Source organism: Carassius carassius, chromosome 17 (assembly GCF_963082965.1).
Source record: "Carassius carassius chromosome 17, fCarCar2.1, whole genome shotgun sequence".
NCBI classification, from domain to species: Eukaryota; Metazoa; Chordata; class Actinopteri; order Cypriniformes; family Cyprinidae; genus Carassius; species Carassius carassius.
Window position 1 is genome coordinate 28,233,954 of NC_081771.1, and position 16,852 is coordinate 28,250,805.

Sequence of the window (16,852 nt, forward strand, 5' to 3'; positions counted from 1 at the left end):
TAAATGTTAAATCTTGAAACACTGATAAACCAGCAATAAAGTAAGATCAGTTTATTGTAGTGCAAAGAACAAGAGGTAAAATATTTTTTTTACACATAAATAATATTATTCAGTACATTATTTTACATTATTGATATAATATTAATTAAACATTGTATGCACATTCCACAAATGATTGTGCCCTGTTTATGGAAAGTGTGTGTTGTAAATAAAAGTTACACGGAGCCTAAATGTTCTGTGCCCTTTCTATATTCACAGGATGTCCAATGTGCAGATGTTGACTTCTCAAAACAGAATAGTCTTTAGCGCAATATCATTTTAACAGTGATTTAAGGACACATTTATGAGATTCACCACAAGTACATTAAGTTTATCTTGCATCTAGACAGTCCTTTTTACACAGATGAGGTAGTTTTCAGGAAGTATCAAACTCCATAATCCGTCAGTTTGATTGACTTCTCTGATATTAAAGGGCTTCTCATCAAAGTGTTAGTGGTTTGTAAGTCAAGAGAAGAGAACGATTCAACTTCTGTGGCATATGATAAAAATAAGCAAAAATTGAGCAATTGTTTGTGCCCTCAGTGGATCCTGAGCTTGAAGACTTTGGAGAGAGGGGCTTTGGCACTGGAGTACATCAGGTATGAACCCTCATCTGAGGTAAAGAACTCCCAGTCACTGCATCCAATAGTGGGTAACCGATGGACAGGAACAAAGCCCTCATATCCCTGCCATCTGCGAGAGACAAAAACAATGATACTGAAAGGAAATCTATCTTCATTTGCTTCAGTATTCATCTAAGTGAAATTTATAGGTTTACTTATCTCTAAAAGACATGAGTTATGATCTGTGTATAATGTTTGAGCTTTCAATCATTACCTGTATATAACGCTGTTCAAAGAATAAGACGCTCCATCATAAGAGTTGGCTACGACTAAGAAATGCTCATCTCCAACCGAAAAGAATTCCCAGTCCACCGCACTGTCATTCAAGAGGAAATCAAGTCAAAAGATGTGGACAATTGATTCTCAAATCTTTATTGTTCAGGCTTTACCTGTATGTTACAATATCTTGGAACTTGAGGAACATCTTGGTTGTCACATCAAGCTCATATATAGTTGAATTGATGGTATAGAGGCTTGGTCCTCTCTCACACAGCATGTGTCCATTAGCAAGAGCTAGGAAAACTCTGTTTCCAATCTGAAACATCTCCCAGTCTGTAGCCCCAAATGTCTAAAGACATGCAGATATAGTTTGAGGGGGGGGGGGAAATAGATTTGGTTTGGTAATAACAATACATTTTCAAAAGCATTCCTGCTGCCCTAGCTTTTATGAAAGATCTACTGTAGGTAAAAGCCTTCTTACATTATTTCTGGTCAGTAGAAGTTAAACCTCAGAAGTATTTCTGAAGACACATTTATGGGAAACAGTCCTGCTGAATTGACACTGACTGCATTCACAACTTCATGAGATCCATATCACATCACTGTGATGTTTGACTTTGATTTTGTCAGATGGTAAGATCTCAAGAATTTAATTATAGTGTAACATCATCTAAACACTTGATATTAACAAAAAAAAACTCTTCTTGTTTTGTTTCTTTCCCCCTGTAAAACACATCTGCACTCAGGGAAATTCCCTTCTGAAACGGCTGACAACATCACAAGCGGTTGTTAAGTCTGTTGACATGTACTTGAGATTTAGAGAAAATTCACCAATGATAAGATAATAGTTACATTTTTTAAAACTTGAATGAAAGAAGTCATTACTTTTTCATCTGATTTCCGATTGCTAATTGTAGTCATTTTTTATATTCAATAAAATGTTCTATTCAACCAATTTATAGGCATAGTTCACCAAAGAAATACTGCAATTAATTGGCCCAATTTTATTTTCTCTGTGAAACAAAACAGATTTTTCCATACTTTTATTAATTTTAGGGCTTGGAAATTTTGGATTTTGGAGTTTTACCATCCACTTCAGTTGTACTTAAAAAAAAAAAAAAAAGTGCAGCTCCAACAACATGTGCCTAAGCTTTCTAGGCTTAAAGGAAAAAATAACTGTTCCTTTACTGTAGATTTTATTTATAATAAATCTAAGCCCAGTACACATGAACAGACATTTTCTATATCAAAATTTTCCTTTCGATTAATTGAAAATATATTATATATTTAGTAAAATCATATGCAGTAAAGAATTAAAAGTTTGTGACATCAGGATTTCAAGCAATAAATCTCTTCAGCAGCGGTTCAGGGTCTTTTACGGTGGTTAAAGCTTCTGTTCACCCTATACTTAAACAATCCCAGCTACACCACAGATGCCTCAAGGTGATTCTGGGAGAACAGGTGTCAGGTACATAAAAAAAAAAAAAGTTGCAATGGGAAACACCTACATGAGTCCATCATTCATCTTTTACCATGCGCGTGTCATGATTCTCCACTTCATTTACCTGTAATATATTTCTTAATGTGCAACTCAGGAGAGAAATGTACCTCATGTACACCAGTGTTTCCACTCAAAGTAAACAAGTTCTAAATGATCATTAAGTTTCAGAATGATCCATTTGATTTTGAGCTATCAGAAAGTTCCAGAATCTTGCATCCATCACAGACATTTTGAAATGCAATGTTTTCTAAACTCACCCTTATGGTCTGAAAGAGCTGAAAGGCTCCATTAAGCCAGATGTAGATGGATGAATCTATTTGGGTGGAGGTACCGTCAAATGCATTGGCCACTGCTAGGAAGTGGTAGGGCCCTACGGTGAAAAACTCCAGGTCATAAGCTCCTGATGTCGAGATGGTTTGGTTTACCTCAAATGTCTTAGTGCCAGGGTTCCACTTATAAACAACACTGTCAATGTTGTGATTTCCATTCTCTGAAAGGGATGACAGGAGCATAAGGTGAGGGTTTGAAATGATAATAAATGTAACGGATGGTACCTATTTTAAGAGCAGTAACAAAATCAAATGCTGATAACATCTACTGAACTGCATCAGAGGCTCCAAACATATCTGTCCATACAGTATTTTAGGGCAGTTATGTATAAGCCTAGTAGGCAACAGGGACCAACCTGTTCGGTGATTAGCCACAGCTAAAAAAGCTTCATTATTAATATGAAAGGCCTCCCAGTCACGAGCGCTGTGCGTCTCCAGGGTCTGATAACGCACAAACTTCAGCCTCTTATTACTCCACCTATAGATCACAGACAGCTCTCGCTCTCCGTCCACTGGGCCCACAGAGTTCGACACTGCCAAGAACATCTGGCACACATACAACACACACAGTGATAAATGAGCCTGATAGACTAACAGAGATAAAGTAATACCTATCAGTCAGCCCGTCATTTGGCTATCATGAATCCAGCTCGCTAAATTTAGACCCGTGTGAAGATCAGGTGGTAGATATTGCACTATAAAGCCTAGTATGAGTCATAATTTCATTCAGGCGAAGAGTTTAGTGATGTTTTAACTGATACAAATACAAACTCTGTGATATAATGATGATGATGATAGTCGTAAGGGGCTGCAGGTTTCAACAAAGAACCTTTATTACTTCCTATTCTTTATAATTCAAGATCTGTGTGATATAATTAAGACCTAACCATTTCACTGCAGACAGACACGTGTATAAATGATTCATTCGGGGAAGGGAAAGCATCAGACTTGAAATTAATTTCTGTGATTGACTACACTAGTGATTTAAAGTTATTGCATACGTTTGTACTGAGTGTAAGAAACACCACATCAAAACACACCTGTCTCCTGCAGTGTAGTGTAAAGTCTGTTCTCTGTGGCTCTGTGCATTATTGAGTGGAAAACATGCACACTTATGGTACTGAATCACATCTAGTGTATCTCTAAACCCAGTCTCAGTTCTTACCTGCCCCTTACCTCATTCCTGACTGTAAGTCTCCCTTAACATTTCACCTCAGGCCTAATTCTTTCCTAATGAAGTGCCAATCACTGCTTTCTGTACAACCTTTGCCTGTTTAACTGAATATTTAAGCCCTCTGTTTAATGTGTTTCTATCTCATTGACGTGACCTTCATTGCTTTTTAATTCATATATTTTATTTATTTTAAGACTGTGACTTCATTTTACAGTGTTAATTTCTTAGATAATTTTTTAATTGTTGGGGTTTTTGTTTTGGTAAAAGTTTTATTTTTATTTTTATATAAGACACAATTATTATTAAAACACACACAAAAACCACAATTAAAAAGATGGCTAAGGGATCTAACTGTCAAAAGATTGTGGTAAAGAAATAACCAAAATGTGGAAATTCATATATATATAAAAAAAAAAATTCTTGGAAAACCTGCCAAATCTAAATCAGTACAATGATGTTTTTACTATTATTTTTTATACTTTTTTATGTTTTAAAAGAATTGTAAAAATCTGATTAAATTGAAATGTTTAATATGTTAACTCTATATTCGTGGACAGCTGCACCGCTTCACAGTTTAAGACTTTGACCACATTAATCTCTCTTCTCACCTTCCTCTCTATAGTAAACTGCTTCCATGCCTGGGCCTTAAAGGTGCTGATGTTCTGGTAGAGCTGGAATTGGCCGTGGTTCCAGCGGTAGATGGCAGAACCTGGTTTGTTGGTCCGATGAGCCATAGCTGCAAACAGGCCAACAGATGGAATCTGGAAGAGCTCAATGTCCAGCGTCTCTGAGGTGGTGTAGAGGTCCTGGTAATCGTCTACATAGTCTAGTCTGTCTTTCTCTGTAGATTGAATAGCATTAAATAGAGCTGCTGAGACTTCATCTGACATAACACAAAGAAAAAGATGTCAAAAAAAACATCCCATTGGTTTTTTCATGGTAATCATAAAATACCATTGTATCACTCTCTGATATCATCACCACTGTCACAGTAAGTTATGGTAAAGGAGCTGATCCGTTATGCTTATGGTAGTGAATAATTATAAAATATGATATTTAAATATGGCATATTAAATGTAAATGTAACATGATTTTCTAAAATAAAGTGGCGTACTCAAATCTCTGTTGCATGATTGTTTAAACTTTGGAAAAACTCTATCATAGACCTCTATGTATAGATACAGTATGTATATAAAAAAGTATCCATTATTTGGATACATACAGTACACTCATGTAAAGCCAAATATACTATATAGCATTAATATATATATATATATATATATACATATATATATATTTGTGTGTGTGTGTGTTCAATAAGTATATCAAACTAAGGTAAAAAAAAAAAAAAAAAAAATGTTAGCCTGAATGCACTGTTAGTCACTTTGGATAAAAGCGTCTGCTAAATGCATAAATTTAATTTAATTTAAACTACACCCATGAAATTGACTTAACAGTTCATAATTATAAAGTTCAAATTAGACAAAAAAAAAGTTTGTTTTAAAAGTAAAATAATAATAAAAAGTGATCTCTAGTTTCCTACCTTGCAGCATAGAGTGCCAGTATGCACCATCACATAAGAAAAGGCCTCTTTTAAGAGTGTCAAACCAGAGTTGTCCCTGCTCTGCCGAAGTACATGCTGGTTTAGACCCCAGAGTCACACGCACCTCTGTCTCTGAAATCAGAATGCAAACATACAGAGTAAATATGTTTACATTAAAATAATATTTATTTTTGAATGGCATTAAAATAAATCTGTGATTAATGGATTTAAAATATTTTTTTATATGTTAATGAAATCGGATGACTATTTGTAATGGATATCCTTCATCAAAAGAATATGGATATGAAACAAATGTTTCAGCATTTCATCACAAGCGAAACAATCTGTCTAGTCAGCTCCGGCTGGGAGGGTGTTAAAGTATTATCCAAGGTATGTAATCTAGATCAAAGCTGCCATTAGCTAATTTAAATTGTCAATACAAGTGATATAAACACAGCATTGTTTGCCATGCCCGAGATGTGTGCCAGCGTAAACCCACACCCACTCAATCACTGACAGCTTTCACTGCAAGCGGCACAACCTCTGTTTTCTTTTTGAGAGCGAAACAAGTGTAAGATGTTTAGTTTGGGACCATAACTCAATCTGACCACGGGCGAGATGTCATCGGTGTGGTCTCTCACACCACAGATCTGCCCTTTTCTTCAAAATGTTGTCCATGGCGCCAGTCAATATTTTTTTATTGTAATGGTTCAGTGTAATTCAGTGTTAGCATTGGCTAGGCTGATACAGTTCATCCAGAAAGTAAAGAAGGGCCTTAGTCAGGCAGGTGACCAAGAACTCTGTGTAGAGATGAGAACCGCCCAGAAGAACATTCATCTCTGCAGCACTCCACCAATCAGGCCTGTATGGTAGAGTGGCCAGAAAGAAGCCGCTCCTCAGGAAAAGGCACATTACAGGCTACCTTGAGCTTTTTGTCAGAATGCACCTGAAGGGCTCTCAGACTTAATGGCCTGAATGGAAAGCATTATGTCTGGGGGAAACCAGGCACCGCTCATCACCTGGCTAATACCATCCCTAGTGAGGCATGGTGGTGGTAGCATGATGACTAGTCAGGATAGAGGGAAAGATGAATGCAGCAATCATCCTCGAAGAAAACCTGGACCTCAGACTGGGGCGATGGTTTTGTCTTCCAACAGGACAAGGACCCTAAGCACACAGGTTGAAAAAGGAGTTGCTAGGGACCACTCTGTGAATGTCCTTGAGTGGCCCTGCCGAAGCCCAGAATTAAAACCTCTTGAACATCTCTGCAGAGATCTGAAAATGGCTGTGCACCGATGCTCCCTATCCAACCTGATTAAGCTTGAGAGGTCCTGCTAAGAAGAATGGGAGAAACTGCCCAAAAATAGGTGTACCAAGCTTATAGTATCATACTCAAAACAGACTTGAGGCTGTAATTGGTGCCAAAGGTGCTTCAACAAAGTATTGAGCAAAGGCTGTGAATACTTATGAAAAAAAAAAATTCTTAAGTGTTGTCATAATGGGGTATTGTTTGTGAATTTTGAGGAAAATAATTAATTTAATCCATTTTTGAATAAGGCTGTAACATAAAATATGGAAAAAGTGAAGTGCCGTGAATACATTGTGGATGCACTGTATGTTTAAATAGCTTTTTTTCTTTTAAGTATCTCCGTTTTAATTTTTATTTTGCCTCTATATGTGCATATATTGTCATAGAACACAAGGCTTTTAAAATTATATCAGTTATTCTTTTAATAATATAATATAATTTTATATCATATAATTTTTATAATGCCTTTGTGTGCCAAACAGTCCAAAATTAAGATGCTATTCATTGATGGCAACCGCTATAATTGTTGAATATGTAATTGTGTTCTAGTCAATATTTTAGTTTTACCGTATGGAGGAAGCAGGACGTCATTCTGTTGGGATTTCACTGGCAAGTTTGACAGGATTGTAGGTATAGAAAGCTCAACCAATGATGGTTCGAAAGAGGGACAAACACGTGGTGTCGCATCTGATCCAGGCAAAAGGACAAGCTGCCGCAGTAAACCCTTAAGAAAGAAGACAGATCATCATCTCACTAACACGTATGTTTGTGTGTATGTAAATATAATTTTAAATGATGCAAATTAAATAGCAATATCAGAATCCAACACTCACAGAGAAGAGGCCTTTCCACTTCCTCTGACTTCCAATGTGGAATCTAGAGCCATCAGTGCTGAGATCAGAGGGAAATGGCTGTTTATGGACCCTGAAACCCATCAGGGAACGTACATTACTCACAGATCTCAACTTTGAGATGCAGCATTATATTTTGTTTCTGGATGTATTTTTGTGGTTTGGAAAAATCCTGCTTCACTATTTTTAATACTATTACATAATAAAATGAAATTTGCATTTATTATGTATCTTATTGTTCAAGAATTCGAGAGTGCAAGAATATGTGCACATTTTGACCAGAAATTGTAACCAAAAAACAAAATTCAGCTCTGAGGTAATCTATATGCCTATATCTTATGGGGTCTTTCTACTACCGTCACAGACTCACAGTTCCAGTGGGATGCCGCAGTCCAGGGTGAGGGTGGCATGGTGACCGCTGATGGCTAACACCATGCTGTGCCAGTGGTTGTCCGCCAGGTGGATTCTTTTAAAGCTGAAACGCTCCCTCCCCATTGAGCCCTGATAGATGAGATGCACTTTCTCTTTAGAGAAACGTATGCCAAGTAGGAGTTGGTCTACATCCTCCTTCACCACAGCGAACAAGTACTCATTCTTCTGAAAAATAGCAAGTAAAGATTGAGTTCATGGAGATTGGAAATATTCGAGTTTAGGTTTTGCTTGTCTTTTATTTGGCTTATTCAAAATACCATTGATGTAATATAAAAAATAAGTATTATTAAATAAATAGTAAAAAAAGTATTTAAAGAAATAGTTTTCCCCAAAATTTAAATTCTGTCATTATTTACTCCCCCTCGTGTCGTTTTAAACTTGCATGACTTTCTTTCTTCTGATGAACATAGAATATATTTTGAAGATTGTTGATAATCAAAAAAATTCAGTTACCATTGACTTTCATGATGAAATATAAAAGAAAATATTTGGAAATTTATTTGAAATATTTCACGAGAACATTTACAAAAAAGAAAAAATCATTCACCAAAATCTATTTAAAATATATGCTAACTATATGCAGTAAACAGTGAAACTCAATGACTTATACTTTTGAAACAGAAAATATATCAAGTTTATCATATCAAGTTAATCATCATTTAACAACATTCCTTTAATGTGACAAAAAATACAAATATTTTTAAATATATATATGTATGTATATATATATATATATATATATATATATATATATATATATATATATATATATATATATTTAAGTGCTTTCAAACAATTAATCACAATTAATCGTATCCAAAATAAGTTTTTGTTTACATAACGTGTGTACTGTGTATATTTATTATCTATATATAAATACACATGCATGTAAATATTTAAGAAAAATAGGTTTTATTTCTATATCAAATATATTTATATATAATATAACTTCTATAAATATAAACATGTAAATGCATGTACATATTATCGAAATATATACTGTATATGTGTGTATTTATAAAAATCTATACATAATAAAAATACACAGTACACACACATATTACGTAAACAAAAACATTTATTTTGGATGTGATTAATAGTTTGACAGCACTAATATACAATATATACTTTTTTGGTGCATGTCCTATAAGGGAAGATTTGAGTCCTAGTGAAATGATCACATGACTTCAATGCACCAGACTGCAACCCTGCTTGAGTTTGGAGTAAAATATCATATCTCAAAAAAATTTTTTACAGTTTACAAATTTTGAGACTTATTTAATAGTTGACCTGGACACAAGCATCTGACCCTTTGCCGATCTGTGCATTAGATGCCATTATAAGCATACCTTCATTCTGGTGTGAGACACTTTTACAGTGGCCACTATGGAGAATTCTGCTGGGAACAGAGGGCAGTTAATGAAGAGCTGAGAGGATGGAAAGGTGAGTGCCTGCGTAGGACTGAAGAACTGGACCCCACGAGCACCTCCCTCCTGCACTATACGGACCCCAGACAGAGCCTCTCCGTTACTGGGCAGCACCCGAGACAACAGGTCCACTGGATGGAGATCTGGAGAGGGAGAAGAGAAAGATTACAGAGAGGAGTTGAGGACCCCATGCCAGAAAGGTTGAGCATTACATGGTCCAGTTAGCCCCTCCAAACAATCAGTATTTTCAGGACATTATTTTCCTTGTGGTTGTTATTCTGATTTTATTTCTCAGGTGATTGACTCTAACACTTCTGTGCCTAGAATTGAGTTAGCCATTAGCCATTAGAAGATGGGAGCAAAAAGTTTGCATGCTTCAGAGTTTGTCTGCGCCAACTGAATAACATGCGGTTCAAAATGGAAAAACTAATGGATGGATTTTTCCAGGTATTGCAGACTACCTTAATTCCATCAAGTTTGACAACCAGCAAGTGTCCAACAATATTTTGCATTAATTTTGACCATAGTTGTATGTCAAAATCTATAAATCTATTTTTGAAATTGTATGAATGTGCCATCATTCTTTAAAATAAATAGCATTAAATTTGATGCATTGTTATGTAATGCTATTTACATTTATGTGTTTGGCAGGCATTTTTTACATTTATTTAGTGACTTACATTGCATTTAAGGTACACATTTTATCACTTCTTGACCTTAGCATTGATATCAGTTCGAGCTACAGCAAGGCTATGAAATCCATTCATGAGGCTTATGAATCAGAATACCTTTGGTGGCCAGTGTATTTTTGCATCTGCAGTTCAGAATAGCTCTTGATATAGTTTATCTCCCAAAGTATGCAAATTGCCTTCCATGCAAAATATACAGAGGAAAGAGGGGGAGACAGAATATTTATCAGCTCTCCCAGGTTTTACAAAACCCTGATATTTGATTTACTGTCATTATATAATTGCATGGTTTAAAAACGTGTAATTGTCGGCACCGATAGCCTTGTGGGCATTGCACGGACATACAGTGCCATTGTGCTACGAGCGTCCCGAGTTTGAATCCCAACCCAGTGGCTCTTCGCTTCCTGTCAGCTCTGACCTGTCCTATCATAATAAAGGTAAAAATGCCTTAAAATAAAATAAAAATCTTAAAAACGTATAATGTTTTTATTAGTACCCCAAGTCTATGAATTCATAGGACCCATTGTTTTCCTCAAAAGTATACATAAATCACTTTAAATATTTTGGATGAAAATTAAGTACACATTTAATGACCTCATAAGTTTCAACTGATGTTCTTGTGTGTTTTACTTTCTTAATTAATTTCCAAACTAGATATAAATGTGTAAGATGATTCAAATGGGAACACACACACTGATGACACAGAGATGTCATCTAAAGATGTTCAGTGACAGGGCTGCAATTCCCTAAACATTCTCAACATTCTTTGGTTCGTCCACATTATTGTGGTATTTACAGCTTCTATTGTAATAACAGTCCTTCAGTTGAGCTCATTGCCCTAATTATGGACCATTCAGATGGTTTGCTCTTGACATACAAAAGCAATATTTTAAAATACCACTTCAGGAATTTACTTTGGTGATCTTCTGGTAAACTCTTTCTCATATTAGCATTTTTCATTTTCTCATTTCTTTTGCACTGGTATCTAATGTAATTGCCTTTGTGGTATGAAAATGGAAGAATTTAAGCCCCAGGGATGTCGCCGGGTCTGAGAAGAGTTTTACATTTTTCCATTGTAGAGACCAAGCCGTGAATCAGCATGACAACATGGATTCACCACCAGTCTTTTGAAGCTGCCCATCTCTCAAAGTGAAAGCTTTTGTGTGGCACAGATTACACAAATTAGAAAGCATTCATTTCTTCTATTAAAGGGATAGTTCACCGAAAAATGGATTTCTGTCATCATTTACTTACCCTCAAGTTGTTCCAAACACAAAAGATATTTTGAAGAGTGTTGGTAAGTCAACAGTTTCTGTTCCTTATTGACTTGGAAGTCAATGGGGACCAGCAACTGATTGGTTACTGTCATTTTTAAAAATATCTTCTATTATGTTCAGCTAAAGAAAGAAATTCATACAGGTTTGGATCAAACTAAATGATGACATTACTTTTATTTTTGGGTGAACCATCCCTTTAAGTGAAATTGTGGTGGTCAATTAGAAATTGTTATAATGACGAATTGGATTTGTATTGGCTGAAAATAAAATTGTGAGTGTCCTGCCATGTCATTCCCACTATAACAAACAACTTTTGTCCTTATATAATAAAGTTTAAAAACTGGCTACTAAGGGCACAAACATTAATTCTCGAGAGAAATGAGAGACACAAACAATCTGACCTGTAATTTAGTAATTATGTGAAGAGTGTAAAAATATCATCTAATTAGGTGTGATTAGTATATGTAAAATAAAATTCCAGCTATTAAAGTAAGTAAGTAGTAAGTATAAAGATATTTCAAATACAATATACATAATCATTTTCACCACAGTTGTGAATGACATTACTAGGTATTTAGTATCCACAGTTGAAGAACTGTCTTTCTATACACACAATACACCCTCAGATTGAGGATTTACAGTTTCATTCAAGATCTTTATAGTCTGGACCTGATCTAATCTGAAGGATTTTATTACATAGGAAGTCACTTTTATTTAGTGTCTGCTGATAGAGAGATAAACAGATTGTAGTAAGCTACCAGTGCTTTAAAGATTAACATTTTGTTGTCTTACAATGAACAGAAGGCAAATTAATATTATTCAGCTTTTGCATTGAAAATACTGGTAATTAGAGAGCAAATAAGCAGGGTTAAGTGTGGTATCTCACCTGTACAGGGTTTCCATGGTACTACAGTCACACTCTCCGTCAGTGGCAGAAGCAGTAGTAACAACTGCAGTGCAAGTAGCCATGATGATGGCACCAAGTTATGCTGTCCTTCCATTAGTTATTGATTTGCCGATAAAAAAAAAAGTCCTTACAAACTCTTGATTGGCCACAAAAATGTCCAAAACATTAAATTCATAAAGCTGTCTGCTGGTCAAGATGCCTTTATGTTCTGTTTTCTTTGCTCCTTGGCCTGTCCAGAATAGGGTCTGTCCATCATTGTTTTATTTAAACAAAAAATAATCAGTTCAACAACAATGAGCCATTAGCTACTTAAAGTGATTTCTTAAAAAAAAAAAAAAAGACATGCAAATAGCAAGCACTGGGTACTGTTCCAATACACAATACAAACTAAATGAAAATTCAGTTTCTTCTCAGGAAAGTCCTTCCTCATCCACTTAATCATTAACAAGCAGGTCAAACAAGTCTGAAAGCTGTAATCCAAGTCCTGAACATCCACAAGCATGCGCTTTTCCTCTCTTCTTCCCCTTTGCTCAGGTGCGCAGAGGTGTCCACAAAGCAGCAGTTAATTCACCTGTCACCTGCAGGTTCAGCACGTTAACAGATCACAACTACAACTGAGAGCTCAAGGCGCAAAAGCGGTGTATTTAGACAGACATTCAAATGAAACCATGTCAGCACGAGAGGAGGGGCTCAGAAGGAGGTACAGAGGCTGAGAGAAAGGCAGACAGACAGAAAGGGAGAGATTTCCTGCGGTCCTAATCTCAGTATTTCATTGCTTCATAACCCTCCTCCCTCCCTCTCTCTCTCTCTCTCTGTTTTATTTTCTGCCTCTGGGTGGAGTCCCTCTCTGTGCCCTGATCTGGTTCTCAGTCTCACTTTGATTTTTTTTTTTTTTCTTGTTGACCTTTGCTGATCTGAACTCAAAACACTCCTTACCAACAAGTAAGTGTAAATGTAAAAAAACAATAATAAAAAAATAATCATAATAAAAAAAATTGTTACACAGCAAACAACTACTTTCTTAATTATTCCAATGATTATGCAAGATAAATTATTTGAGATGTATCATTGTAAATGAAAATCTTTTTAACATTTTGAATTAATTGGCCATTATTTGTAAGTGCAAACAATTAATTTTAAGTATTACTTTCGGTAACACTTTATTTTGATAGTCCACTTTAGACATTCTACTAGCAGTAAGTAACTTTGCAACTACATGTCAACTAGCAGTTAGTAAAGTATTAGTAGACTGTCTGCTTAATATCTTCTTACACTTTCTTTGTCAACTTATTGTCAACTTATACTAAGCCTAAACCTACCCCAAACACTAACCCTAAACTTACCCTAACAGTCTACTCTGAGAGATAGTAGACATGTAGTTGCAAATTTCTGAGATTTAGTTGATATGTAGTTTACATGTAGTTACAAAGTTACTTATAGTCAGTAGAATGTCTAAAGTGGACTATTGAAATAAAGTGTAACCTTACTTTCAAGTAAAGTCACCTTTATGTAATGCTTTATTTAATACAGATCGTTTCAAAGCAACTTCACAGTAATAAACAGGGAAAGAATCAGTTATGTAAACTTCATCAAATATGTGACCAATTCAAACTATGACTAACTTCAATTCAGCTCGTGATTGAGTCAGTTCAGCTTAGTTCAGTTCAGTTCAATATGCAAAGTTTATCAATTAGGAAACAAGTTCATTTCAGCTGAGCAGCTCCCCAGCTAACAAAAAAGTTATAATAATGTTTTTTTAACGTTCCCATTGGTTACATACTTTAATTCGTAATATTCCTATATATAACGAATTGGTGTGAATTCATATTATCATTTCATACGGTTTTCTTAAGCTCCATTTCAGTTGGTTCAAGGGTTTGAAGTGCAAGCAGGGATAGCTAAAGATGATGCCATGACTTTTTGCTAATTAAAAAAATGTAGAGTTGTGAGTTGTGAGATTTCAATTAAATAGTTATGATTAAGGATTAAAAATTAAAAATGAAGTTTACAATAGATAACAAATGACATTTTTTAAAACTAAGAATTGTAAATTAAGAATTAAGATGAATGTCTGAAAGGTTCAGACTGATCTCCAAACCATGTGGCAGTGGCAACAGGAACAGGAAGTCAAAATAGTAGTAAATAGTAAAACAGTTTGGTTTTATTATCTACTCTAAAGAAATGGCAAGTCCAGATCACTTAAATAATCATTTATCCACACCTGTTCTCAACAAGCTGCTTGATTTGAGGTATCATTCATGTCTGTTACATCCCCGTCTAGTTTTCCTAGCAGCTGTTCTCAGTCTCGGTCTCTCCCTCTTCTGGTACTTTCTGGGATGCACAATGCACTAATGGCTAAATGATGTGGGTTTGACTAATAGTGAGGCATGTACTGCAGCTACGGTTTCTTCAACACATAGTCGACTTATAGTTCTTCCTTACCTGTAAATTTGAGAAATATTAATAGTGATGCTTGGCTTAGCAATCTTGCAAATACAGCAGACCACTCAAGACAGAACATACATGGATTACTCACTACAATAGCCGGTTTGATAATAGTTTGTGAGCTAATCTCAACAACATCTGAGGCTAAAGACCAGCATGCAGTTCACCTGACCCAACTTCACCTTTGTCACTTAAAGTCTTTTTCACATCAAAGCTGGCAGAAAAGAAGGAACATTAGGGATGTTAAAAGGGGAGGAACACAGCAATTGAAATTCCTTCATGAGTAGCTCAACGGCCTTTGACAAACAGTTCACTTGTAATATGTAGTGGTTTTTAAAGCACTGTTCGTGCACTCCGGACAGAATCCTGCCTTCCTAACCTGCATATTTATAGAAGATAGGCTAATGAAATATTATTCCCAAATGAGGAAAGTCCATAACAGACTTCCGAGACAACCCTTTATCACAAAACCATGTTTCAGTGCCTATGATTTCATATACTTCATCTTGTGTTACTGCATAGTTTTGAAGACTTTACTATTTAGAAAGAGGAATAAAAGAAGCAAGACAGTCTCCATCAATAATAAGATATGACCAAATTGTCCTCAGGTCCTCAGTTTGACATTTGACAATATTTGATGTTTGATATTTAACTGTTTTAAAAGTTGCACCTTAATAATACATTAATTTTGATGGCCAAATGGTCACCAGCAGTTGATATCTGACGATATCATAAAGTTAGTTTTACACTTTTGATGGCCTGATTGCTACCCCCAATATTTGACAGAAAGTTTTAAATATTATGTTGTAATTTTACATTTTTAATGGCTACATTGTTGCCTTCCAGTATTTGATATTTGACAATATTTGATAAGATGTTTTGAAAGATAGATTGATGGCCATATTGTTGCCCCCAATACTGAATATTTGCCAATATTTTACAAAAAGTTTTAAAGTTGCATTTTAGAAGTTACATTTTAAAGTTAAAACAAAATGTTTTAATGGTCAAATTGTTTCCCCAAATTTAATATTTGACCATTTGTTTTAAGTTGAATTTTTAATTTTATAGTTTTAATGTCCAAATCTTATTCTATTATTATTTTAATGTTCTTGATGAATTCTCTTTATACCCATAATCTATTTAAATCATTAAATTCCTTTAAACAAAAAAAGACAAGTCTTTTAAAAATAGAAAACAACCACTCAAAAAAGGTCCTGCCCAGTGTCCAAGACATGGTTAAGTGGGTGGGTTCTTTTGACTGTAAGTGTACATAACACTTTACAAAAGCGTCCTTTGAAACTTAAAATAAGTCTGTTGGATGATGCAGGTTAGCCTTGACGTCAGTCTCAGGGTTGGGTGAACAACAATCTGGATTCTAGTGAACCTGTTTCAGATGAAACTGTTCAGGAGTGGTTTGACGCATGATGGAGAGAGGAGGGAGTGATAGAGAGAGGTGTGTGTCATGTTAGTTCTTTGAAAGCTGTTGTGGTCTCACGTCTGACCCTGAGGCTGAGCTGTGCTTTCATTATCAGCACTGTGTATGAAGTATCAGACATGTTTAGACAGGGAAACTCATCAGCTAACTGCAGGCTTTGTTTCCATTGATGAGTTTCCAGAAGAGATGGACACAGTCTTGTCCTTATTTTGATTCGTTCAGTGAGCCTGATTATATATTACAAGTCTGTTTTGATAGGATTGTGTGCAGAGGAAATAAAATGTGAATAATAAATATAACTCATTAGCATCATTAGGATAGCAAAGTAGTAGCACAATTAAGAAAATGCTTCTAATACACAATTTTGATAGAGTTGGGTCTCTTGATGTTTGATGTAAAATCTGGGTCTTAAAGTTGAGAACCACTGCTGTGGAATATTTTGGGATACACTTTATATATTTATATAAAATATATATTTTATCAACAGAATGTATACATAGCCTATAAACATATATTTGAATAAATAATTATATTTATACATTTTTTAACATTCTCATTTTGGTCTTAGTATTTTAGGGTTGCCTGGTATCATAAAAAAGGCATTACATTTAACAGCATGGTCATATTATTGCTATTTATTGGCATTTTCATG

The 16,852-nt window shown here is 35.2% G+C and overlaps 1 protein-coding gene across 2 annotated transcripts; it reads right to left on the reverse strand.

Moving 5' to 3' along the window:
• Positions 1-578: 578 nt before the first annotated feature.
• tspeara (thrombospondin-type laminin G domain and EAR repeats a) lies at positions 579-13,026 on the reverse strand. Of its 2 annotated transcripts, none has more exons than XM_059571594.1 (12): positions 12,300-13,026; positions 9,370-9,590; positions 7,959-8,182; positions 7,571-7,661; positions 7,305-7,461; positions 5,429-5,560; positions 4,494-4,726; positions 3,068-3,257; positions 2,640-2,872; positions 1,052-1,230; positions 877-978; positions 579-732 (listed from the first exon to the last, which is right to left on the reverse strand). In XM_059571594.1, the coding sequence occupies exons 1-12, from the start codon at positions 12,412-12,414 to the stop codon at positions 579-581; spliced, it is 2,031 nt and encodes a 676-aa protein (XP_059427577.1). In that variant the 5' UTR covers positions 12,415-13,026. The 2 variants fall into 2 exon arrangements, with proteins under 2 accessions (XP_059427577.1, XP_059427576.1); XM_059571593.1 differs by having other exon boundaries at positions 7,959-8,185; positions 12,300-13,024.
• Between the last annotated feature and the right edge of the window lie 3,826 nt (positions 13,027-16,852).